The 26,532-nt window shown below is 48.9% G+C and overlaps 1 protein-coding gene across 6 annotated transcripts; it reads right to left on the minus strand.

The window, feature by feature from the left end:
* Positions 1 to 386: 386 nt before the first annotated feature.
* Positions 387 to 26,532, minus strand: LOC128330579 (cell surface glycoprotein 1-like). Of its 6 annotated transcripts, XM_053263658.1 has the most exons (4): positions 26,293 to 26,532; positions 11,397 to 11,508; positions 6,664 to 6,815; positions 387 to 5,707 (listed from the first exon to the last, which is right to left on the minus strand). In XM_053263658.1, exon 4 carries the CDS (start codon positions 3,852 to 3,854, stop codon positions 2,904 to 2,906), a length of 951 nt encoding a protein of 316 aa, XP_053119633.1. In that variant the 5' UTR covers positions 3,855 to 5,707; positions 6,664 to 6,815; positions 11,397 to 11,508; positions 26,293 to 26,532; the 3' UTR covers positions 387 to 2,903. The 6 variants fall into 6 exon arrangements, with proteins under 6 accessions (XP_053119633.1, XP_053119634.1, XP_053119636.1 ...); XM_053263659.1 differs by lacking the exon at positions 11,397 to 11,508; XM_053263661.1 differs by lacking the exons at positions 11,397 to 11,508; positions 26,293 to 26,532 and having other exon boundaries at positions 387 to 3,960; positions 5,572 to 5,707; positions 6,664 to 6,911.

A 26,532-nucleotide genomic window follows, 5' to 3' on the forward strand; every position in this document is an offset into this window, starting at 1 on the left:
TTTCCCTCTGTCTGCACACCTGTGTTGGATCCTTCTCCCCAACCTGCTAGGTTTCCACACCCAGAGAGTTCCCTTAAAATTATTATTATTTTACAATCCCACCTTCAGCTTGCAGCCTGGATGCAGAGCTTTGCCTCTGGATTGTGTGAGTATATGAACCAGCCTCCTGTTTGGAGGATTTGGAGGGTAGGGCTGGCTCCCAGAGTGCTGCTAGGGCAGAATGAGCAATCCTGCTTCTCGTTGATTTGTGGATCCTGCCTCTTTGCAAAGCTTATCTTTGTGGCTCTAGAGATCCTACTCAGGCCTACTTGAGAACATCTTGCAAGAGGTCTGTCATGAGGTTCCTTTGCACCCATACCCCCAAATAAATGACACGACACAGGAAATGGGTTAAAACTAGGGCGATAACTTTATTAACCTAGTTTCAACAGAGAGCTGCAATGTAGCCAAGCCACAGTGGAGCTGCCACCCCTAGGGTGCAGTACCGTATCCCCTCCTCTGACCTGCCATCATGGTGCTGGTGACCAAGGAGCTACTCTATTTAAAGGCACCGCTCCTAATATGGGCCAGATCAAAAACCCCTACCAGTGCAACAGTGTAGAGTAGGCAAAAAACCAGCCACCTCCAGGCCAATCTGGGTGGATGGGGAAAATTCCTACTCGGCCCCAAAAGGCGGCCAGCTAATCCCACACTGTCACCCGGTGGGGTGAGCGGATGCCAAGGTGTTCCTGCAGAAAGCCAGCAGAGGTTGGGGACTGCTTTCATTAGCATGTCCTCATCCCTCTGGATGGCCCTATGGACCGAGGATAAGGGATGTGCTCACATCATTTTGGCACCTCATTAGAGAGGCACCGAAACGATTCGCCTGGTTCAAATGTGCCGATTCAGGAACATCCCTACCAAGGACGCCGTCACAGCATGGTCCACTGTGTTTCCCAGGCTTGTTTCTTATACCCTGCCGGGAATGGATCCAAAAAACCAGCACCCCACACTGCATGCAGTGCTAGGAGAAGATGTGGTCTTGCACCCAGGCTCCGAATCAAGAGATGGGGCAGAGAGAAGAGTTGCAAACTCAGGCCACAACTATAGAAACTAGTTTGAAAGGAGTTCTGTAAACTAAGGTGTGGCTTCCACTCCTGGGGTGAAGCATTGCGGTGCAACCATGCCTCCCTGTTAAGGGGGTGGTTTTTGCCTCAGAGGTGAGGGCAAAAATCCTCTGAATGGAGAAGTATCCTCCCTTCCACACAGAAGGATCCTTTGGTCTTCTCCCAACACCTTGAATAGACTTGAGGCTTTGGGGAACCTAGCCAGAAAGGGAATGGGAATCTGGTGCGGGCTTGATCTCCTCAACCTCTTCCTGCCCACAATTCCCTTCATCCATGAGGGGAGATTTGTCAGTGTTGATGTGTACTGATCTGGCTGAGGTCGCCCTCTGCACTTGCCTCAATAACAATGCCAAGTGGGATTCTGGGAAGTGCTCCTTTGCTGGTAGGATGGAGAGATAAGGCAAAGATAACAAGTGTGAGCTTCAGATTGGCGGATCTGCTATGACTTAAATGTCATTTTCTCAATGACCCTCAGTTTCAACTACCTTGATTTCATGTTGATGTCTTTATCCAACCCCCTGCCAAAGAGCTGCTGCCCAAATTGTGTTGGGTTTTCTTCATAAGCACATGGTTCTGCACCAGTGGACTATATCAATTATTGCAGGGGTGGCCAACCTGAGGCTCTCTAGCTGTCATTGGACTACAACTCCCATCACCCCCGCTGCTGTTGTAGGGACTACAGTTCCAATAACCTCCTGCCACAATACATGGTGGCTGGGGATGATTGGACTACAGCTTCTATCATCCCCGGCATTGACATCACAGTCTCTGTGCTATCAGCAAGGTGTCATTCACATTTCCAATGCCTTCTTTCAGATTTTATTGCTTTATTACAGTCCTGCAACATTGTAAAAAGATTGCAGTATTTTTCCATTTTAAGGAGTTTGGGGCAAACTAGAAAAGACTGCTGCCCCTGCTGGTGGACTTGAGCAACACCCTTTCATTATGTTGTCAATTCGATCCCAAGCTGAAGCATTTTACGGCGGTTGTAACTGTAATCTGGAAAGTGCCCAGCAGTGGAAAGGTGCTTGCACTGGCACTGAATGGGGTGCTTTATCTTCCTAGAAACTGGAGGAAGTCCCACTTTGGAATTAATAACTGGGATCTACTGCAATGAATTACAAGAATGCGCCTCACCCTGCAAGGGGTTCGATGGGCTGCACACCACCCCAGAGTGTCCTAACAAAGCGCAGTTTGAATATAAAAGATAGAAACATTTTAAATATATATGAAATGAAAGGCTTACTATCAGCTTAAGACCCCCCAGCTTATATATAAATGGAAGCAGTGGAGGGCAGCACACCAGTGTCCTATGGAGTCCAGTAGGTCTGCCCCACCTCCACTGGTACTCTCCCCTCCCAAGCTCCCCATCCATCCTGGCTTGGTCCAGCTCTTGTCTTCTCCAGCCCTCCACAGAATTAGAACTGGGATGCAGCCAACCCCTTCTGCATAGCCCCTTTGGTCTCTAGACACACCCACATCCAAGACTTCTTAGGATCCATTCCCAAATCGGGTTCACCGTGAATCTGCACCCAAATGGGGAAAGGAGCTGAGCAATTCAAAAACAAAAATACAAAACCAGTAACTGATACTGACTTTAACCTTGGTTCAGGCGTGAGGCAAGTCTTTGAGTAAAACAGCGTTAATCTCAACAGCATTTTCCACTCCTGGGATGCTCCATCTAGAGCTGCCCCATCCTCCTGGGATCCTGCATTTCCCTTGCATTCACTGGCTATAGTTACTTCTGCAGGAGTTCTTGTTTCTCGGCGAGCCATATAATCCCTACCCTGAGGGAAATCAAGGGCGGGGGGCAGGATTAAACTGTGGCCAGTTGCAGGAAGGAGGCAGGACTGGCCCAGAGCCGGGCTGGGGGGTGAAGAAGTGGGGGTGCAGCACTGTCCTGGGGCCAGCTGCATAAGGGGGTGCGGGACAGCCCCGGTTCCGGCTGGAGAAGGGGGTGCGGGACAGCCCCGGTTCCGGCTGCAGAAGGGGGGTGCGGGACAGCCCCGGTTCCGGCTGCAGAAGGGGGGTGCGGGACAGCCCCGGTTCCGGCTGCAGAAGGGGGGTGCGGGACAGCCCCGGTTCCGGCTGCAGAAGGGGGGTACGGGACAGCCCCGGTTCCGGCTGCAGAAGGGGGGTACGGGACAGCCCCGGTTCCGGCTGCAGAAGGGGGGTACGGGACAGGCCCGGGGCCGGCTGCAGAAGGGGGGTGCGGGACTGTCCCGGGGCCGGCTGCAGAAGGGGGGTGCGGGACTGTCCCGGGGCCGGCTGCAGAAGGGGGGTGCGGGACTGTCCCGGGGCCGGCTGCAGAAGGGGGGTGCGGGACTGTCCCGGGGCCGGCTGCAGAAGGGGGGTGCGGGACTGTCCCGGGGCCGGCTGCAGAAGGGGGGTGCGGGACTGTCCCGGGGCCGGCTGAAGAAGGGGGGGTGCGGGACTGTCCCGGGGCCGGCTGCAGAAGGGGGGTGCGGGACTGTCCCGGGGCCGGCTGCAGAAGGGGGGTGCGGGACTGTCCCGGGGCCGGCTGCAGAAGGGGGGTGCGGGACTGTCCCGGGGCCGGCTGCAGAAGGGGGGTGCGGGACTGTCCCGGGGCCGGCTGCAGAAGGGGGGTGCGGGACTGTCCCGGGGCCGGCTGCAGAAGGGGGGGGTACCGGACAGTTCCGTGGTTGGCTGCAGAAGGGGGGAGGTCCTCCTGAAATGCCAGCCTGTCATCATTGTCTCCTGAAATACCAAAGTTAATATATAGACCATTCTTATTTCTGAACTAGTGCTATTCAATGGTGCCAAATTTCATTTTGAAGTGGATCATGGGATTTTCCTCAGGGCAGGGAAGTAGTATATGGGCAGCCTGGTCCTTCTGGCATATATGCAGGAAAATGACAAAACAGAGAAAGCATTTGATTACATCTAGGTACTAGCCATGATTACAATCTAAGCAGTTTCTCAAACAAAACCAAAACCAAATACCAAAACAAAACAGCAACCAATTAGGGACAGACTTACACAATTTAACATATCAGCTGAAATGATGGAGCAGAAAAGGTCTACAGTACTTAGACACTGGGAAAACTGTCCCTCTTTCTAGGACTCTCACTCACCACTGTCAGCATTAAATCTGTGGACCTGCTACTTAAAAGACTTATTTTCTTAATGACTTTCAACCTTAACTAGGGATGTTCAGAACGCCTAGGGAAAGGTTTGCTGTGAAACAGGGCATTTCAAGCAGTTCATTCTCGCCAGAGAACACCCTACAAAAAGGGGTCTTCTTCGAGATCAACCCAGAACCAACCGGTTTTGCGGCAAGTGGGTTCGCTGTTTCGAGCAGCGATTGTGGGTGCCATTTTGGAGGGCTGTTTTAGTGTTTTCCCCTTTCCTGTTGGTTTTCTGGCATTGCCTTCCAATTGGCTTGTGAGCTCCTTGTTCCTTGGTTGGCTTGTCATCATACAAAATCAAGTGCCGTCAGGGGCCACTGTGCTCCCACTGGCTGGGGGGAGGGGGGGAGGGAGGGGGAGCCAAAAGGAGGGAGTTTCCAAGTGTATTTAAGGGGCTGCTTGACAGAGAGAGCCACACTCTTAGAGGATATCAGAGGAGGAAGACTGCAGCAGAGCAGAGAGTGGTGGCAGAGAGACTGTGCCAGTGTCTGGCTTGCTCTCTTTTTATTTTCCTTACCAACTGCTTATTCTACTATTATTTTAAAAATTGTGCCAGCAGCCCTAGTGGTAGTGGGTTTAACTGGGTGCTGCTGTGGGTTTAAATTCTGTTTCTTTGTGGCTCCCCCCCCCCGCACTTCTGACATGTAACAGCCCTCAGTGCCTTTGATAACAAGGATGCTGAGAGTTCTCCCCACCTTCCCCTTTGGCAGCCCCTTGCTGTCTGCTGCTGTGTGCTTGGGCAATTTTTGTTTTTGTAAGCTGTGGTTGCCCAACCTGCCAGGCTCTCTCTTTTCCCCAGGTGTCTCCAGGATTGATTTATGTTATTTTGTAAGCTTTTTCTTGTAGTCTTTGGGTGGATGGGTGCCCAACTGCCCACCCCACTAGCTGTTAAGTGCCAGTTTCTGCTCGGCCCAAGTGCTGCCAGGAGCTCCTGGTCAGAATCAAGAAGAAGACGCCGAGTCAGGTAGACCCCAAATAACCAGAAGACAGAATATCTTATCTGGCACCTTTTCTGACCTATCAGGGAAGACAGGAGGCTACAGCAGGAGGAAGGAGATTCTCCCTTCTTCTCAGAGAAAATGGCTGTTTGTGGTTCTTCTGAGGAAGCTGTAAAGTTCCCTCCTAAGCAAGTATCTGCATTGGCTTGGTTGCTCCCAAGCCCTCACTGACTGTTCCTGCCCAGTGGGCTTTTCTTCTCTTGTCATCCACCCCACAACCCAGCTATGTCTTTTCCCTTCTGTTACCCAGTTAGGGTCTCTTTTTCTTGTACCCGCTCCCCTCCCCGGATACACCTCTTCTCTTCTTGACTACTACACCTTCTTTCAAAGTCCACTCTTTCCTTGCCGGATCCTGCTTTATCTTTATGCATCTCTTGACCTTACACCAGGTTGGTCAAAGGAAACACCACTTGTCCCCCAAATCTTTCATGGTCCTGTTTTGGTCCCTCTTTTTCTATAGATAGAAGGAAAAAACAGATACATACAGTTGTGTAAGCAGTTAACCCACAGTTCCCGGGAATGGGTGATGTGCAGCCTGGCACACGAGCAGGGAGGAGGGACCGTGTGACTTTGTAACTCTTTCCAGTCACACTCATGATCCACAAATATTACAAATGTTGATAGGTTATTTTCAGCCAAAAAGGATTCTCAATGTGATTTACATTGCCAAAAGAATGAGAAGAGAGTTCCCTGTCCAGAAGGAAATTGGGACACAATCTATGCAGCAGCACAGCAGAGAGACCAGCAATAGCCCCAGAAGGATACTATGTTGGGTTGATTAGGGGACAGTTGCTCCCCATCCTGCTAAATAGAAGAGAATCACCACTTTACAAAGTGGTGCTTTGCTCAGTGGGCGGGGTGAAGTCCAAACTGTGTGCCACAAGAAGGACTCACAGTAGCCACTTAATAGAGCAGACTATGAGAAACACCTAGATTGGGCAGCAGTGATATAGGAAGATGCTGAAAGGCATCATCTCACACTGCACAGAGGATGGCAATGATAAACACCTCCTGTATTCTACCAAAGACAACCACAAAGAAACCAACTCGATGGCACACTTTACACCCCCACACATGACACCATCAACAGCCAAGGTGTTGAATAGGGACAGTTGCTTTCCCCCCAACCTGCCCCACCACTAAATATGAAAACTACCCACAAAGGTACCTCTTTGCCCAGTCAGCAGGGCTGATTTTGACATAAGGGAGACCCTGGAAGGGGGACTGTGCTGGACTGAAGAGGGACAATTGCTCTCCATGTGCCCAATAAAAGAGTCTTAACATTAAAAGGCAACTCTAGGCCAGGTTAACAGGGGTCCCGCTATTAGCAGATAAAGCAAATTTTTATAGAAACCCCCTTAGTCTCTTCCAAAGGGAACAGAGGGAGGGCAGGGCTCCCTTGAAACTCACCACTTGATGAAGTGGGCCACAGCACAGAAAAGAAGCCCCTTCCATCATGATGAGCACGACTCCCCTGGCAGGATGCTGAAAGTGCCCAGGAGTTGCCCGTTGGGGTCCTTGAAGCCTTTAACTGCATCTGGAGAATAAATGTTCTGCTAACCCTGTCAGAGGAAAGCAGAGAAGAGAGGAAGCAGCTACTCTCCCAGATCCCAGAAACTGCTTCAGAAAGAGCAGAAATTGACTCCCAAGAAACTTCTGAGCAGTTGACAGTTAAGAGGACAGTTAGGTGATGTCACAGAGAGTGATGTCAGAGAGAGGACAAAGAGTTTGAAAAAGACCAGTGAGGCTTGCTTAGAAAGCAGGTAGTTTCCCCAAAGCACTGAGAACCACAAGTATAAAATACAAATTTTAAAATATTGTATTTATTTATCATATCTTTATACCATCTGGGGCAGTTCATAAGTTAGCCCACTTGCACCCCAAACATGTACGCATCCGTCATCTTGAATTTGGGTGGTTGATATCACAAATTACGCTGGCGAGGTGTCCCCAATATGAATTTGTTTCATATTGTTCCAGGCACTGCCAAGTTGATAGGGCGAGAGAGAGAGAGAGAGAGAGAGAGAGAGAGAGAGAGAGAGAGAGAGGTGAGCACATAAGCCTACTGGAACGTAGGCTAAAAAGGGGGACTCTTGCAAGCTATGAACATTAAAATGTAAACATCCGGTTTCTAAAAATATGACAAATGGCAGATTTTTCATTTGTTCCTGATTTCTCTCCTACACGGTTAATAGATTTATTTATTTATTTATTTATTCAATTCCTATACCGCCCCTCAAAAAAATGGCTCAGGATGGTTTACACAGAGAAACAATCAACAAATAAGATGGACCCCTGTCCCTATAGGGCTCACCATCTAAAGAGAAACATCAGATAGACACCAGCAACAGTCACTGGAAGTACTGTGCTGGGGGTGGATAGGGCCAGTTACTCTCCCCCTGCTAAATAAAGAGAATCCGTGCTAAAAGGTGCCTCTTCGCCCAGTTAGCAGGGTTTAGGGTTATAGATATAGATAGCCATTGACCAAGGTCGAGCAAGATTTCCAGTGATTGGGGAGGCACCCATTCAGTAAACTTCCTCCTCTTCCTCCTTAATATCATCATCATCATCATCATCATCATCATCATCATCATCATCAGGTTTATATCCCACTATTTGACTAAATATGGCCCCAAAGCAGCTTACAATTTAAAAAAAAAAATTCATTGAAATAGTTACAATACAAAAATCAAACACTGGAGGTGGGGTGAGGAACTCAGCAAATAGTCAAGTAATTAAGCAGAAACTGGAAAACAGCAGAGAGCAGAGCATGAGGGCCATAAGGTGGTGAAATAAACACATTTTGACTATGCACCCAAAAACCATCAATGAAGTGATGAGGGGGGCCTCCCAAGGGAGAAAGTTCCAGAAGCTGGTTGCTGCAACCAAAAAAGGCCTTCTTGGCCACATATAGGGAGGGGCTTCAGATTCCCTAATCACAAACCATTTAGGGCTTGTTTACTGGTCCTGTCTACAAATAGATGCGCCTCTTATTTCCAAACCCTAATCTACCCCCAGATATGCAGAGCTTTCATTGAGCTCAGGTTTTAGATGATGCCAACCAATTACCTGGAAGGTAGATATTTAGGCACCCTTTGGGCAGGATGGAAATGGAAGACCTCGTAGTTTATTTTGTCCCCTATATGCCGATCCAAGGAGGAAATGTTTGTTGTCTTTTCTCCTGCAATATCCAGACAAGAGTTTACAGGATATTGTAGTGGGCCTGCTAGATGAGAAGCAACCACATATTACCTGTATGTTGGCCTTATTTGCACAAGCTGCAAAGAAACGGTGGGCTTGTCACATCAAAATCTTAACAGTTCGGATCTGTCAATTGTTTGTTAACTGGTTATTAACAAACAACAATTTGTTAACTGCTTGTTATTGTTTAAGGACATAAGAGCAGCCCTGCTGGATCAGGCTCAAGGCCCATCTAGTCCAGCATCCTGTTTCTAGTCCAGCCTGCAACCTTGGAGAAGCTGCTGCCAGTCTGTATGGCAATACTGAGCTAGTATAGTACTGTAAGACAATACAGAGCTAGATAGACCAATGGTCTGACTCAGGATATTGCAGCTTCCTATGTTCACACAGTGGCCCACCAGATGGTTAGTTTAGTTTAAGAACTAAAATCACCGTTGGGAGCTTGTTTTATTATTATTTTATGCTAATTGTTGGTTGCCTCGTGTATAGGGTTGTCCTGATTGTAATTTTGATATTGCGATGGCCAGTGGCTACATACAATAAAGTGATGACTGATGTAGATCTACTTCCTTGCTCCTCTCCATGACTTGGAAAAACAGGCGAAATGGTGGGAGGAAACCAACATTATGCAAATCTGCTTAATCCGCTAATTAATACAAGACATAGCATCCAGGTTGTTTTTTGTGCAGAACCTAAGTTACCTTAGTACCAGGTTTTTAAAAATCTAGTGAGTACCCATCACCGTGGTCACAGGACCATTTGGGCACTGCTTGGTTCCCAGTGATACTACATTGCATTTGATATCTGTGCATGCAAGTTTGCATTTCCATGATAAAACCGATACAAAAACGAAAGAAAAACAGATGATGTGCAAGCATTGTGGGTATAGTGGCCAACATGCGACACAAGCCTAGTGGTGACAGAAGGCATTGGGGCGCCACTGCTGCAGACATGGAAGCAACAGCGCTGCTGTTGCCAACCAGTGGCTGTGCAAACAGTGTTCCTGCGGTTCCCCCCACCCACATTTGCTGCAAACAAGTGGGGAGAGGTGGAAACACGCCTTACGCAGCTGCCAGTTAGCAACAGCCACACCATTGTTTCCACATCCATAGCCATAGCGCCCCGATGCCTTCTGTCACTTTAGGCTTGTGTGCCATCTTTAGGCTTGTGTATTGGCCACTGAGAGCAAGTGTGCCTTTTGGTTTCCAAGATACTCAGCTTTTGGGTGGGTCAGTGGGGGGATTAGGCAGTAGGAGCCTGTGCAAGATCAGACAGAATCCTGTGGGCTAAATGGAAGTCAGAATAGACTCTGGACCAAAAACTGTGCTTGGAGATGATGGGTTTTGTAGTCCAGCAGCTGGAGAGCCTCAGCTTGGCCACACCTGTGCTGGGAGACAAGTTAGGATGATATCTGGTGTGTGATGTGGGCAGCCAGGAGAATCTGAAATTGTTTTTGAGGCCCTCCTGGTTCCATCCAGTCTGATCCCAACAGATTCCATCCAGTTGACCCCTGCTAACTGAGCAAAGAGGCACCTTTTAATGTGGCGATTCTTTTATATTTAGCAGGGGGAGAGCAACTGGCCCTATCCAACCCCGGCACAGCATCCCTCCAGTGGCTGTTGCTGGTATCTGTTTCTGTTATGTTTCTATTTAGATTGTGAGACCTTTGGGGGCACGGAGCCATATTATTTCTACCTACCTACCTTATTTATGTATTATCTATTTTTCTATGCAAACTGCTTTGAGAACATTTGGTTGAAGAGTGATATATACATATTTGTAGTGGTAAAAGTAGTTTTACTGGTAGGACCGGCCAGTAAAAGACTGGCTGGTTAACAACTCTGCCTGAGACAGCAAATTCACTAGGGCCACCCAGTGGAGCCCTCTGGCTCTGCGGGGATTTGAACCTGGGCCTCCCACATCTCAGGCCAGCACTGAGCACTCTTTTTTCCACCGCACCACACGAGCTGATGAAGACATGAGAATCAGGGGGAAGTTAATGATGCCTGATGTCCAGCCTGTCTACCCAGAGCAGCGTCGCTGGCTTGCCACACTCCCGCCGTGCTGCTGCCCGTGGACAGCTCTCCCCATGGGCGAGGGCTTACGGAAAGGAGCCAGGGCAGAGGCCTCCCTCCATGCATCCTTCTCCTCCCATAGTCCCAACCTGATGCTTGACTTACAATCACCAACCAGTTTGCAGCCTCCAGTCCCCGAAGAAAGACTAAAGTTAAAACATCTGTTAATTTATAAACCAATTTAACCATGACTGGTTAATAAATAGCGAACAGCTGCCAATTCCACTACCCCTTAGCTCAGAAGAAGGCCACTCTGGGAGCCAGGATGGGAACAGATTAATTGAGCTGCCTTTTTAAAAACCCGGCTTCTTTCTTGGGCACACATATGGCTTCCTCTCCAGCCCCCTCCCCTCCTGTTCTCTAGTTATGGTTATGGAATTTGCTCCTCCAGAATTGGACAATCTCCTTTAGAAAATGGAGGGTTATAAGAGAGACGGACTAAAATGAAAGCAACTGGCCCTGACTGCCCTCTCTTGCTTTTTTCATCGAAATCCATTCATGAATCAGGTCATCGCAGTGCTTGATTGCTAAAATAAGAAGAAATCAAGACAAAATTGAGCTCTAACCTGATATGGAGGCACCCTCTCTGCACTGAAAACCATTCTGCTTAACCCCAGATGAATGGGGGCTGAAAGAGCTGGCTCAGATTAAGTCCTGGGCAGCAAAGACCAATGACCAATATCGCGACTGTTTCAGCTTTGACCATATCACTGATAACTCGAATACAGGTTGGTTTGCTATGATATGCCCTGAAACTTGAATTGAATACCCAGCAGCAGCACGGTGCTCTTGCACAGCTCCAGTTCATTTCAGTGGCCCTTGTGGAGGAGAATTTCTCAATGGATTACAGCTCTTTGGGTTACAGACCTGGCTGTCACAGAAGTGATAAAGCTGTGTCTAGGCTGTACCACATCAGACTGCAGGTGATGACTCATTCCACACCACTGAATGCTCTTCCATACAAAAGCATTCCCTGCATCTAAAAAAAAAAAGTTTGACAGGGAGAAAGAATTAGCCCAGCCTCCTCTCTACATGCCAGTTTTCTATGTGTGGAAATATTTTCTGCGAGAAAGTATTTCATCTTGTGAGCCTTCCCCTACAGTCTGGAGGGGTATAAGCCACATTCACACATAATGCAAGACCGGAGGTCAACGGAGCAGAGGTTGGAACTCTGTTATGTCCGAATGCATGCAACCGCAGTTCCATAGCAAATGCATCCCCAGTACAGCATCTCTCCAGTGGCTGTTGCTGGTGTCTAACTTATGTTTCTTTTTTTAAATTGTAAGCCCTTTGGGGACAGGGAGCCATTTTATTTGCTTATTTATTTTTATGTATGTAAACCACTTTGGGAACTTCTGTTGAAAAGCGTTATATAAATATTCATCGTATTTGTTGTCGGCAGACCTGCAGTTTGCCTCGCCAAACTCCAATTTGAACTTTTGGTTTGCCGTGAGTTTTGCCTCCATAACCTGAGGTTTTTAGGTGCGTCCAAATGTGGGCAGCACCATGACTGCGATTTCATTTGCTTTCTGGAGCCATAATCATAGAGACGGCAGCCTAGACCTGCCTGGGATAGCACCCACTCCATGTCTGCGGTGTTTCTCGCTGGCCGCCACTCCGAGCGCTCACCCCCTCTGTCTCCAATCCAAAAAAGCAGTTGCCGAGCAAAAAGGGATGCCGCCACATCCCATCCCAAGCTTCAAAGCCTGTCAAATGGCAAAGTCACACAGGGGCATGCCCTCTTCCCAGTCTGACACTTGCTCCTCCCTTCCTGGCAATCAGGAGAGAAAGGGGATGGGGTGGCAAGATGGGCACTATGTGCTCTGCTCTCCAAAAATGAAGTGATGAAGATGTATGTTCACAAGCACATTCCTTTGAGATGGCAACACAGGCAGGGCCACCCCATTAGAGTGCTGGGATGGAAACATATGGCAAAGCAATGGTAACCAGGGTCGGGTTTAAAAAGCAGCCCCAGCCAGGAATTCTGGAATGGCTCAGGTCTACTTTTTGTACAATTATTTTGATGGAGAGAGGTGACCTCCATTTTCAGGGCAAGGGAGCCCCTCTCTCTTCCTAGTCCACTTGGACTCATCGCATCCCAGGCTTCAAAGCCTGTCAAATGGCAAAGTCACATAAGGTCATGCCCCCGTCCCAATCTGTCCCTTGCTCCCCCCCACTCTGCTGCACGGCCCGTCCACATGAACAGTGTTGTGGGAGAGTCCCGAGCTGGGATCGGAAATCCTCCCACACCCCAGTGTGCCCCGCACGAACAGCTGAGCAGCTGAGCAGCTGCTCCACTCTGCATGGCCACTCCTCCCCGCTGACTTGCTGCCCCAAATGGCAGCAGGCTGGGGAGAAGCCCAGCTACTTAGCAGTGGTCGCACACACGCTCGCCTACTGAAGTAGAACGAACCATTGGTTTGTTCTACCTCCATTAAAAGCTGGGTAGCAAAGTTGGGCTACCTAGGACCGGAGAAGCAGGGAGCGGAGGGCTCCCAGCTCTCCAGACACGAGTTGCCTGGAGTCGCCCAGGCAGCTCGTGTCTGTGAATAGCCTCTATCACTGCACATAATCCACGGCAATGAAATCAGGTGCCAGGGCTGAGCCCAGTCAAGGGTGGCTCCGGAGCGGGGGCAAGAATGGGCAAGCATCCCCTCAGAAAAGTAGTTGTCCCTCAGTTGTCCCCCATTTCTATTTCAGAAATCTAACATGTGGGATGCAGCTCTCCCACCCAGAAATGCATTCTGCCCCTCTTCTGTGCGTCCCTCAATTTTTTTTTATGGTGCTGCCACCGGCCCTGATGAGCTCTCCCCTAAATTTAGCACAGGCTAAATGAGCAAATGAATGTCTCGCTGCTTCCCAAAGTTCTCAGAGATCATTAGCTCAGGTACTGATCTGAAGATGATTCATGTGGTATATCAGAGTCTGGACAGGAGGCCACTCGGGAATCTCATTGGTGCTGCTCAAAGGCCAGATTCATACATTACTATGTTCACTAAAATATTTTTAATCTACCCTTAACAATGTAACGTGTGAATTAGTCAAACGCTAGAAAACGTATGTATCATAAAGATACAGTCGTCAGAGAGCCACGATTAGCCGCTGTACCCTGCTCAGTGTATCCTTTGTGACAATCCCACATTATTTATTTATTTTATCTTATTTATTGCCTTAATATGTCGCCACATAACGAATCGTGCAGTGCCAAATTTTCATGGGGTTTGTTTTTTTGGAGCAAAAGCAGTGATTTCAGGGGTTACAAAATGTTTACTGAAAGATCAGCATTCTCTTCAATGAAACTGCATTTTGTTGTAAAATACAGGAGACCCTTGTTATCCGCAGATTTGCGGGTCGCGGTTTCATGTATCCATGGATGGGTCTAAGAGACCAAGTTTCTTTATCTGTGGCATGAAATATAGACAATTTTTGCATATCCACAGTTCCTGAGTGGCTAGAAATGACTTCCAATGTCATTTTCAGCCACCACTTTGAAGTGCAAAGCCATTTTGTGGCTCTTTTTTATATAAAAAAAAGATATTTCCAACAAATAATAAGAGGATGGGTGGGTGGGGGGACATTCCTGAAGACCTGGAGACTGGGAGAACAAGGTAGGGGTGTGCATGGAGCATTTTGCATGGTTCAGTCCAAATTCAAACCAAATTCGAACCTAACCACACGGGTTCGCGAACTGGTTTGATCGAACTGACCAGCCGGCCTGGTGAGGATTCCCCTTTGCTTGTAAAGGGGAATTCTTTTTAAAGGGCTTGCTGGTGAGGATGGGGCCAGAGTGGCAGCAGCAAGAGGCACTTATTAGTAAAAGTAAATGCTAAGGTGCTTACCGGTGGCGGTCCTGTGCACCACACTCACCTGGCATGCATGACCATGCAAATGGCCTCCAAGTGTGGAGCTGCGAAGCTGCAAAGGCTGCTGGCTGGGGGGAGTGCCGCTGCTCAGTACCACCGCCAGTAAGCACTTTAGCATTTACTTTTACAGGTGCCTCTCGCAGACCCCCACCCCCAGCAAGCCCTTTTTAAAGAATTCCCCTTTACAAGCAAAGGGGAATCTTCACTGGATTCCCCTATGCATAGCAGCATGAACCGCCAATAGGTTTGCCTCAAACCAGGCTTGATTCGGATCAATCACAGACCGGCCCCCTTTCTTGAAGGTCGGTCCGGTCTGCGATTGGGCCAGTCCAACTGGCCTGGTTTGTGGCTAACTGGTTCGCTTCCGTGCACACCCCTACTATGCTTTTCTACACATATTTCTGCCCCCTCCCTACATTTTTAGCCACTTCTAATGCCCAAGGAATCTAACCCCACAATCTCCATAGGCTTAAGGTCTCTTTATTAGTGGTTTCATTTCCCGCAGAAATTGGCAGGAATGGAACCTGTGGGCCCTCAGAGTTGCTTCCCATGGCATTTCCAGGGTTTTGAATTACATTTCCTATTGTGATCCTTCTTTGTTATCTTATGCATTTGCAAGTGTTCGGCAGGAGAATGTGCTATCTTTGAAGGTGTACATTCACTTTCTTTTCCTTTTCCTGCTTCTGGGAGACTTCTACACCTTGCTGATAACCATTCTTTATTCCAATCTCCTGGCTGACCAAACTCATCTTCCTTCTCCCACTCTCTTGTGATGGGAGGCAGCACAGTGGACATAGAAAAGGGCAAAGACTTGTTCTCTGCTGCTCCAGTGGGCAGGCCAGTGGCGGAGGGAGGTATTCAAAATTGGTGCTCACTACGGGGCAGAGCCACCATTGGGCGAACAGGTTCAAAGAACCCGGGCCGCCACCCCTCAGGGGCCATGCCTTGCGGCCCGCACACACCCCGCATCTGACGTCAGATGCGGGTGTGTGTGTGTGTGTGTGTGTGTGTGTGCTGATTTAACTTCCGAGTGGGGCTGCGGGGCCCCATTCAGGAGTTAAATGGCTGGTGCTGCATTCGCAGCGTGGCCAGGAGTTGTTCTTCCCTACCTTTAGGCAGGGAAGAGCTGCTCCTGGCTGCGCTGCAAATGCAGCACCGGCCTGGCTCTAGCTCCCAAATGGGGCTGTGCGGCCCTGTTCGAGAGTTGGACAGCCAACGCTGCGTTCGCAGCATGGCCAGAAGTGGCTCTCCCCCTGCCTTTAAGGCAGGGAAGAGCTGCTCCTGGCTGCGCTGTGAATGAAGCACCGGCCTGGCTCTAACACGCGGCCCCGCTCAGGAGCCAGGCCACGCCCCCCGTGTCTGACGCCTGACATGGGGGCGTGGCTAGCCCCCATGTCTGACGTCAGATGTGGGGGGCGGGGTGAGCAGGGATGCGGCGGCGGCTGGACACGGGCTGCTCGCAGTCTGGCTCCGCTACTGGCTCCCCATATAGACATTGATGTAGCACAGTCCTCTTTTACCATCTCAGGACTCTCTGTCATCTCATTCTGCTACATGTGTTGGTCAGTGCAGAGTCCTAAAGCTCAGCAGAAATGTCATGAATTTTTGTTTTGTGTCACAAGGTGTGTGCTCGATTGAAAGAGAATATTTTGTCGCAGATCTGAGGAAACTGCATGCATACCAAAGTTTGTTGCTGTTTCACAACAAAATCTTGGACACTAATCACAACTCATACTGATCTGTGCAAAAACAAACAAACAAACAAAACTCTCCAAGGCTCACTTTTAAAGTTCCAGGTAACTGCAGCCCTAAGTCTGCCCACAGGACACAGCTCAAGAAAGCTCCCAAGCCCTGGGGGACCTGTGCAAGCCCTGAGCTTGTCTCCCCAAGCTCTGAGAAGCTCCCTCACTACCAAACTGAGCTAAAGCTTTACTAGAGTCTCTTCATATAGTCTCCATAAGCCATCTCCCAGCCCATGTGACCCAGATGCCAAGAATACTATAATACCATTTGAATACTTTCTGAGATTCACTCTAATTTATATGAGGACGCAAAGAAGTTGCAACACCCCAGGTCCATATCTGCACTGGATGCTGTGATGTTTTTTGTTAATCCATTCCTTGATCCAGGCCAGCTTTTGAATGGGGCTTCAGTTTCTTGTATTCCAGTTCTGGAGCAGAGGCGTGGCTAACAAACAGCCAGCAGCAAGAACACGGAAAAGCAGTCTGCACTTATCTCTCTGTACATAATACCTTATCCTTGCATACCACAACTCTTTCCCTTGGATTCTACAGATGATTGCTAAGATTTCAATATAATTCTTTTGATTAAAATATCACTATTGAAAAGGGGTGTTTTATTGTTGTCTCATCCTGTCAAGCTGTTATCAGGAATGCATATAATATTTGGACTTCATCAAAGCAAATGTATAACTGCAACAAGTTAGTGGTCAGATTCCATGCAGCTCTGCCTGTCGCATTTATCACCAGATTCTGTGTAGGCATCACCCCAATCTTTTGTTCTTCCTAACGTTATTCTGAACAACGGAACAGGGCAGGATTTTAAAAATAAAACTATTGGGCCTGGGCGCAAAGCATCTGCACCTCTAGTTGGGCCCAGCCGTCCCCCCCCAGGCCGTCCCGCCACCACCTCCCTCTGCCTCACCGTCCTCCTCCTCAGGGTGGCGAGGCTTTGCCCACCACCCATCCTCCTCCTGCCGCCCATCATCCTCTCACCCTCCTCCTCAGGGCAGCGCAGTCACCTCCCTCCGTCTCACTGTCCTCCTCCTCAGGGTGGTGGGGCTTCGCCCGCTGCCCGTCGTCCTCCCACTGCCCGTCATTCTCTTGCCCGCTGCCCCAACCGCCTCCTGACACGCACTCCTCCCTCCCACCCTTGCACGTGTCGCCCCCTCTGGGCCCGCCACTGGTCGCGGCTGCAGCGGAGGAGGAGCTTGCCACATCCCCACGCATACCCTCTACAGGAATTAATTATATAGATGTTGGCTACTGCAAAGTAAAGTGTGCCGTCAAGTCGATTTCGACACCTGGTGCTCACAGAGCCCTGTGGTTTTCTTTGGTAGAATGCAGGAGGGGTTTACCATTACCTCCTCCCACATAGTATGAGATGATGCCTTTCAGCATCTTCCTATATTGCTGTTGCCCGATATAGTAGCAGCAGGGATTCAAACCGGCAACCTTCGGCTTCTTAGTCAAGCATTTCCCTGCTGTGCCACTTAAGGTGACCATTCTGAACTGAAATCTTAATGATCCCTTGCCCTACTCCAGAGGATGGCAGAAGGTAGTTTAGAATCTACTGGCAGATCCTTGGGAGATCTGCAGAAGATGGACAAGGGTTTCTGATTCCCAATCGTGTATAATTGCAAGCTTAATTAAAAAAAAAAAAAGCCATTGCTGACCCTATGCTGATCACCTCTCTCCAGACTTCATCTTCCTCAATTGTAAAATAGGAGGCTTAATTGGCCTTTGACCTCTTTGTGTGACTCTGCTGAGTGGTTCTAGAGTTCTGTCTTCAAATCCTTATTCCTTGATCTGTAGTAACTCAGATGCAGATTTATACTTCTTCTGATTGCAGGTTATCACAGTGTATGCTCATGGGGTACAGCTGGTAATTGGCTCTATCTCTGAGCCTATCCATTCCCCAGCACAGCATCCTACTAATGGCTGCTGCTGGGCTCTTTCTTATGTTTCTTTTTTTTAGATTGTGAGACCTCTGGGGACAGGGAGCCATTTTCTATCTATCTATCTATCTATCTATCTATCTATCTATCTATCTATCTATCTATCTATCTATACCACTTTGGGGACTTTTGTTGAAAAGCGGTGTATAAATATTTGTAGTAGTAGTAGCCACCATTTTAAAATGGGCTGCAATGGGTGGATCTCAGGATTATAGGAAAGAACAAAGTAGATCTCACAAATGTGACGTCTGTCTACCCCTGCCTTAGGCAAACTGCTCAAGCTCAGTTCCCATCTGCAATATGGGGGTAATAATACGAATCTACCTTTACAGTATATCGACTACGGCACACTTTACCTTTACAGTAAAAGGATACATCAGGATAATGCACATGAAGTGCTTTGAACTTTTAAAAATGTGATGTATTATTATTAAATGACTAGTATTTTTTAAGCCCGTTATGATAACGGGCACTAGCTTTCTCTCACGCCTTTTAGGGTTTTGTTTTTTTGTTTTGTTTTTTAATACTTTTCTGAGGCCGGGACCGGGGGTGGAGCGGTGGCCCTAGAAATCCTTTTTAAAAATGCAGCCGCGGCCGATGCCGCCGACCTACCACCCTCCCTCCCAACTGCCGAGCCCACCTTACCCCGGCCCGTGTCAGTCGGGAGAAGATAATCCTTAATTTCAGAGGCAGAGAGGAGCTTGCAAATAGAGCTCCTCTCTGTGCAAAGGCTGTGCCAGAACTGGCAGCATGGACGTAAAGGACGCAGTAGGCGTCCTTTGCGCCCAAAACGCCATTTGGGGAAGAGGCTTTGCACAGAGAGGAGCTCTGCTTGCGAGCTCCTCTCTGCCTCTGAATTTAAGGTCTATCTGCGCCCGACTGACACAGGCCGGGGTAAGGTGGGTTCAGCAGTTGGGAGGGAGGGTGGTAGGTCGGCGGCGTTGGCCGCGGCTGCATTTTTTCCTCCCTCCCTCCCGGCTCCGACAGGCCTCGGCGGCGGCTCTGCCACCGCCTCAGCCGGCTTCTCCCGCCGCCTCTTCCCCCCGCCCAGCTTCGGCGGCGCGGCTAGGCCTGGGCCGCGCCGCCGCCTCTGCCAGTGTTCCCCGCCGGCGCTTATCCGGCTTCTTCGGGGCGGCCGCTTCTGGCCGCCCAAGATGGCCGCCGGGTGCTGGCGGTCGTGTCTCCCAGCTCTGTTCTGGGCATGCGCTCCGTGCATGCCCAGAACAGGTGAGGCACGAACGCACGCTTGGTGTCCGTCCATGGACGGACACCAAGCGTTTTATTAGAGAGGATGCCTAGAGATGGAGCCTGGAAGCAGGCCAGTGGCTCTCCCTAGGGAATCTGCTGCCCATAGCCACTCTTTGCCTTGGCTTAGTGATGGCCAGTCCTGGGCTGATTGGTGGTCCTGAAAATCAAGGAATGATAGTCCAAGCTGCAATGCAGGAATGTCTCAACTTGCATCTTGACACATTGGCTTGGTTGTATTGGCCCAAGTCAAGTGTGGTCTCCTAGAGCATGGATCCCCAATCTTGGATCCCCAACTACAACTCCCATCATCCCCAGCAGCTATGGCTTTTGATGGGAATTGTAGTCCAACACCACCTGAGAACCCAAGGCTGAGAAGCCCAGTCCTAGAGGACACGTCAATGCTCCAATGTAGTTGGCTACATGTATCAGACAAAAAAGGCAGTTTTGTAATTTAACAATGGGCACCTGGAGGTTTGTCTCTAATTATATTTGCACCAACCTGAACTCTCCTCTCCTTCCCCTCCTCCCCATCAATAATGCATGGCTTTGTGTTTATTGCTGCTTAATTAATCCACACTTAGGACAATTAAAAGCCTGCAGAATTCCCCAAAGTGAGATGGAAACAGGGGGCAATATGCCATCATGACTTCAGGCCAAGAGAGGCTGATGGGTCAGAATGGGAGAAGTGGGGAAACTTAGCCACCATCTCCTATGGCTACCCAGTAGAGGGATACCAGATTCCTCCTAGTGAAGGGAGATGGAATACTGCAAGCTCCGAGGAGATCAATTCTTAAAAAACCAATGGTAGTAATAAATGCCAACTTATAACAGTATCAGTACAGGCAGCCAAAGTTACAGCACTAGCTTCAGGATGGGCAGTCACTGGACACGTGAGCTCATTGTGGGAGGAGAGCTGGTCTTGTGGTAGCAAGCATGACTTGTCCCCTTAGCTAAGCAGGGTCCACCCTGGTTGCATATGAATGGGAGACTAGAAGTGTGAGCACTGTAAGATATTCCCTTTCGGGGATGGATCTGCTCTGGGAAGAGCATCTAGGCTCCAAGTTCCCTCCCTGGCATCTCCAAGATAGGGTGAGAGAGATTCCTCTCTGCAACCTTGGAGAAGCTGCTGCCAGTCTGTGAAGACAATACTGAGCTACAGTAGATGGACCAATGGTCTGACTCAGTATATGACAGCTTCCTATGTTCTATAACATTGTCCCATGTGCAGCTATGTGCAGTGCCTTTCACTATTTGGGGCAGGAGAGAAGGTGTCCTAGACTTGGAAACTAATATTCGCCAGTGCATTGAAGAGAATGGATAAAATAATTCTCCAAAATATTCTCTTCAATTATTTATTTGTGCGTTTTGGGGGGCCGGCAACCTCTCTCCCCCCCACCCCAGTCTCTGGCCGGGCCGCCTCCTCCTCCTCGCCTGGACTCCTCGCCGGGCCAGATCCGCCACCTCTCTCCCCCCGCCCAAGTCTCCGGCCCGGCCGAGTGCTGCTGGCACGGCCAGGCCCGCCACCACCTGGCATCCGGGCCCGCCGCCGCCAGCCTCTGCGTTCAGGCCGGGCCCGCTGCTGGCAACCTCTCTCCCCCCCGCCCCAGTGTCCGGCTGGGCTGCCAGCGGCCTCTGTGGCTGGGCCGGGCCCGCCGCCACCCTGGCCTCCATGGCCCGGCAAGGCCCGCCACCGCCTCTGTCCTCCACCACAGATGTGCCTCAGCCAATCAGGTGCGTCCCTCCGCTCCGCTGCCCGAAAACAGAGGCAGGGTGCTCAGATTGCCGGGACGCATCCCCACAGAGGCACGTTTACGGGGATTAAATATATAGATGCATTGGTGAATATTGTTTTCCAAATCTACACCCATAAACAAGTCTCATAGGGGCAGAAGGGCCAGGTCCCACAAGAGTCCCTCTCAGGCACCAGGGGGAGGAGAGCTGGTCTTGCAGTATAGAGCATGAATTGTTCCCCTTGTTAAGCAAGGTCTGCCCTGGTTTGTGTTTCGATGGGTGACTTCATGTGAGCACTGTCTGCTGTAAGCTATTTGGGGATGGGGCCATAGTTCAGTGGTAAAACATCTGCTTTGCATGCAGAAAGTTCCAGCTTCAATCCCTGGCATCTCCAGGTAGGGGTGGGAGAGACTCCTGCCTAAAGCCTTGGAGAGCCACTGCCAGTCAATGTAGACAATACTGCGCTAGATGGACCAAAGGTATAAAGGCAGCTTCTGATGGAGCTAGGACCCTGGCAGCATCAGCTCTCAGCTGCAATTTCTCATAGTGACCATTGCGGTTTTTTAGGGTCATGGATAAAAGTGCTGGACTCCTTCTTTCTTTGTTCTTCCAGTGTTAGTCTCCATTTTTTTCTCTCCCGAGAGATGGCTGTTTGTTTTGGTCTCTCTCTTCAGCCATGAGCTACTGCTGAAATTAAGCTACAGCCTTTTTCACATTCGTTTGTAACCTTTTCTTTAAATAAATCCTTGTAGTTCTTCAGTACTAAAGAACTGTTTCCAGACCTCTTGCTTGGCTGAATTCTCCCCAAACTGGTTTTGCTCTGCTATTTGGGGACTGAACTGCCATTCTTCCCCTACAGCTTCCCATGTTCCTAACTCACAGTTACACAAATACAGCAGCAACATAGTTGTTGGATCTGGAATGAAACCCAACGGCTTCATGTGGTGTTTTAAATTTGTGTACATCACCTAGATATACACATATCAGGCAGTAAATAAATATGATAAATGAATGAATGAATGAATGAATGAACGAATGAATGAATGAACGAATGAATGAATGAATGAATGACTCACATCGTGAGAAGAATATGCAGGACTACCTGGAAACAGATGCAGAAACTGTTTCTGGAAACTTAGAAGAGCAGAAGGGACACGAAAAGGTAACCAGCCTTTGAATACCATAATGACTCGGGACAACTAGAGATCTGAACATCTAGTTTCTAGTCAAGATGCTCTATTTCACAGGAGTAGAAAAGAAAGATCAGCCAGTAAAATGGCTAAATTGATTTAAGTTCACCTGACTACCTGTGTAGATCACAAGGTCTATCTATCTATCTATCTATCTATCTATCTATCTATCTATCTATCTATCTATCTATCTATCTATCTTTACATTTATATCCTGCTCTTCCTCCAAGGAGACCAGAGCATTGTACATTGTTATGTTTATCCTCACAACAACTCTATGACGTAAGTTAGACTAAGAGATAAGTGGTGGACCCAGAGTGGACATCACGCCAAACTGGAGGTGAACTCACCTTCGGTTTGCCCCCTGTGATGTCCTAATTATCAGAAACATGGTTCCCAGACCCAACCGTGGTTCCGATTTTGCCCCCAAGCCTGGGAATGAACTCTAGGTTTGTACCACTCATCCATCTGAGGGTCCATTCCCTCCTCCATTCCACCCAGATTGGGCTCTCACCTCAAACTGGAAGTAGCTCCTCCCGCGGGCTGCCAGCCCATTGGCTGGCATGGGCTGTCCTTCCAGGGTTGGAGGAAGCCCCCGCAGCCAGTTCCTCCCCATTTGCCAGCTCCCAGACTTCAGATTGCGATCGTTGTTGGACCCACGGTTTGCCATTGTTTCTGATGTGGGCCTCAATGAGATGAATGGGGATTTGGCATATTCACAAGAAATAGATCTATGCTACCCATAACAGCTAAATGGAATCTCCCTATTCAGGAGCAGGATAGCGCTGAAATACCAGCTGCTGGGGACAATCAGCAGAGGAGGACTGTCGCTTTTATGCGCTGTTTGTGAATTTCTAGAGCTGTCCAGATAGAATGATGAACTAGACTGAACCTGTCTGAATGTTAGTCAGTCTGTATGTGTGTAATGTTCTTATGAGACTCTTCCCTGTGCTAGGGTTAGGGTGCTAGTTCTCCTAACACGTATGAGATTTTCAGGCACAGCCTGTTCAGGAAACTCCCACCATGCAGCCAAATGCACACATCTCTGTCTGTGTACCTTCCTCCACATTGTGTGTCATTCAGTTTCAAAGCTGTATTAGATCTCCACTTGTTTATTACAAAAGATCCTTGCATGCACTTTTACTGACTACAGTCCTCTCTTAAAAGGCAGTAATTTGAATTTTAAAGGAAATACTTATCTTCATCTTAAAGTATAAGTCTGAATTTCTTCCATCAGGTTTTATAATGAGACAAGAACCCATCGCTCTGGTTGAGGCCTTGGTTCATGCAGTTAAATCTTTGTCTCTTGTGCTGTTGTCGCTTCAACAGGGCTCCTACACTCCAGGGCTGAAGCAAGCATGGTGTGTCTATGTGTGTACATGTGCATGTGAGAGGGAGAAATATCTGGCTACCAGGAGAAGAGAATCCAAAAAGATGGCAAACCACCTAAGAGACACTATTGCCAGGAATCACACACATGCACACACACAGTAGCCCTATTCGAACATCATGTTGTATGTGCATGGAAGTGTCTCTACACATGAACATGTTTTTGTGTGAATGACTATACATTTTAAAAGTGAACCTGGGCACAGCTCCCTTCAGTTGCAGGGTACAGATATGAAGTGTACTACTGTACATGTGTTGAATGTAATATGAGAATAACAGAACATGTGTACAAATCTGTACAGGTGTACACTGCACACAGATTGTACATGTATTGAACATAATGTGTGAATAGGGCTAGTTGCACCACAGCTTTTGAATTCAGGAGGAATTCAGGAGGCTGCCAAACAACTACCAAAGTACCTCCACCTGTTCTCTTTTGTAGAAATGAGAAGAAACTTGGCAGCAGTGGGAAAAGCTTAGAAAGAAAGAGATGTACTACTATTACTACAGGCAAATCTCATTATACGCGGAGCTGCTATTTGCAGTTTCGCATATCCACGGGTGGTAAAAAGACACCCAACTTCACTATCTGTGGATATGAAAGGGTTAAAATGCACATGTCCGTGGTTACTAGAAGGCCATTAATGATCACAGAGATAATTTCCGGCCGCCATTGTAAGGAATGGAGCTATTTTGTGGCTCTTCTCAGGGGAAAAAGATTTCCACCCCCCAAGTTTTTTCATGGTTTGGGGGGTCATTCCTCAACACATGGAGACCCCCGTGGAGCACAATACTGTAAATACTTTCAGTTATTTTCTCCTGAAATCACTGTTTTTTACCTCCTTTTTTTTTTTGCTGTTTTTTCACTATTTCCCCCCATTCTGGAACCAAACCCCTGTTTTTACATAGGCACAATGCCTCATTACTCAGGGTTTCGTTACTCACGGTAGTAGGTAGGAACCCCCATGAGTAACGAGGTATACCTGCAGTGGTGGAGCCAACATTGCATGTGGGGGGTTCAAAGAACCCGGGTGACCGTGCCTCAGGGGCCATGCCCCCTATGTCCCCTAAAAACAAAAAGAAAGGTAAAAGGGCAGTTTCTGCCTATGGGTGGCAAAAAGCTTAATCCGCCCCTGGATGAATACTGTCAGTGGTTGCTATGCAACTACCAAGTTCTTTCTTCTGTTCCTTCCTCTCTCCCCCTTTGATTGATTGATTCAGTGCCCTCAAGTCAGTGTCGACTCTTAGCGACCACATAGTTAGATTCTCTCCAGGATGATCTGTCTTCCACTTGGCCTTTAAGGTCTCTCAGTGGTCCATTCATTGCTGTCGTGATCGAGTACATTCACATTGCTGCTAGTTGGAAGGGCCAGATTTGCTCTGCAGCATCTGGGTTGAGAATGGAAGGCAGTGTGGTTGCCAGGCAACTGCCAAGTGCTCCCCCCCCACACACACACACCTTCCTGCCCATCTTGCTTTCTCTGTTTTCTGGAATTTACAGAAGCCGCCAGCAGAGTTGAAAACATGGCTGAAGACAAAGTAGGTGCTGCACTTAGAGGAAAAGGGCAGCAGGCAGGCAATAGCATGACCTCCAATGAAACAGATTGCCAGTAAGTTCAGGATTAACACAAGAAAATATTTCACGCAATGCATACTTGTCTTCTAAAATTTGTTGTCACAAGCTGTAGTGATGGCAAACAGCGTAGTACAGACTTAAGAATAATACATAGCTGGAACTTCCAAATCTACATTGAAAGTCTATGGCACGCTATGAATAAAGAATAAGGGGGCTGCTCCACTTCGGCATCTCTATGGCGCAATCCCTTATATCAGGCCTGCACAACATAAGGCCTGGGGGCCGGATTCAACCGCCCTGGACTCCTTTGCTGGCCCCAGGGGTGGGCCCCAAATTTTGTAGTGCCTGAGGTGAGATGCAAAATGCTGCCTTGCCCCATGGCCCTGGTGGGGGGTCAGCCCCCTTTCAAAATTAAGCTTTGAAAGTGCATGGGGCCAAGGAGGAGGAAAGGTTGCTACTAACAGCCTCCTCCTCTCTCCATGCTGTGGTTAACTAATAATTGCTTTCATGTTAGAGACCAGCAGGAAACCACTGTGGAACTCCCGCCTCTGCCGCCCACTTTGTTCAGGAGCACCCTGCCTCTGTTTTCGGGCAACCACACAGCCGGCGTGTCCAAACACACAGAATTTGTCTGGCCCCCTTTGGCCGGACGTCCTTTTGCCATCCGATGACGAAAATGACTAAGTCTCGCAAGGCGGGACTTCCACCTCGCGAGATCCCATCAGGATAGCTCGCTGGACTTCGAAGTCTTGCAAGATTTCTGGCGAGACCAGGAACTCTCACGAGAATAATACACTAGACTCCCCTGCTATATAAAGGCAGGCATTCCCATGATGAGAACCAGATGGGCCCTCAAGGAGGGAGCCCAAGGAGCCAGGCCCAGGGCTAGAGAAAGGCCCCGACCGTGTTGTGAGGTAACAGCTGGAGAGCCAATACCCTGGGCTGAAACTCTGAGGCTGGACCTGACCTAATCGGCCCAAGTGGTCGGACCCTCTTGGCCCCATCTCCGGGCCTCACATTTCATTTATATTAAATATTTAATGCAATCATTAATGTGCTGAACATTTACCTCGGTCCCCACACACCAAGTCATGGTTGGTTCTGGCCCAGTGGAGTATTTGAGTTGTGTATCCCTGCCCTGTATCCTTCGCATTGGCAGTCAGAGTGACAACTGCTAAAGTAATACTGGAAGTGTCAGTGAGGACGTCTTCCCTGGGACTGGACTAGTGCTCAGATTACAGGCCCAGTCTCGTCAGCCACTGTTTTTAAAGTCGACAAGTAGGGGTGTGCGGTGGGATGATTTGGCTAA

Source organism: Hemicordylus capensis, chromosome 6, assembly GCF_027244095.1.
Source record: "Hemicordylus capensis ecotype Gifberg chromosome 6, rHemCap1.1.pri, whole genome shotgun sequence".
Classification (NCBI taxonomy): domain Eukaryota; kingdom Metazoa; phylum Chordata; class Lepidosauria; order Squamata; family Cordylidae; genus Hemicordylus; species Hemicordylus capensis.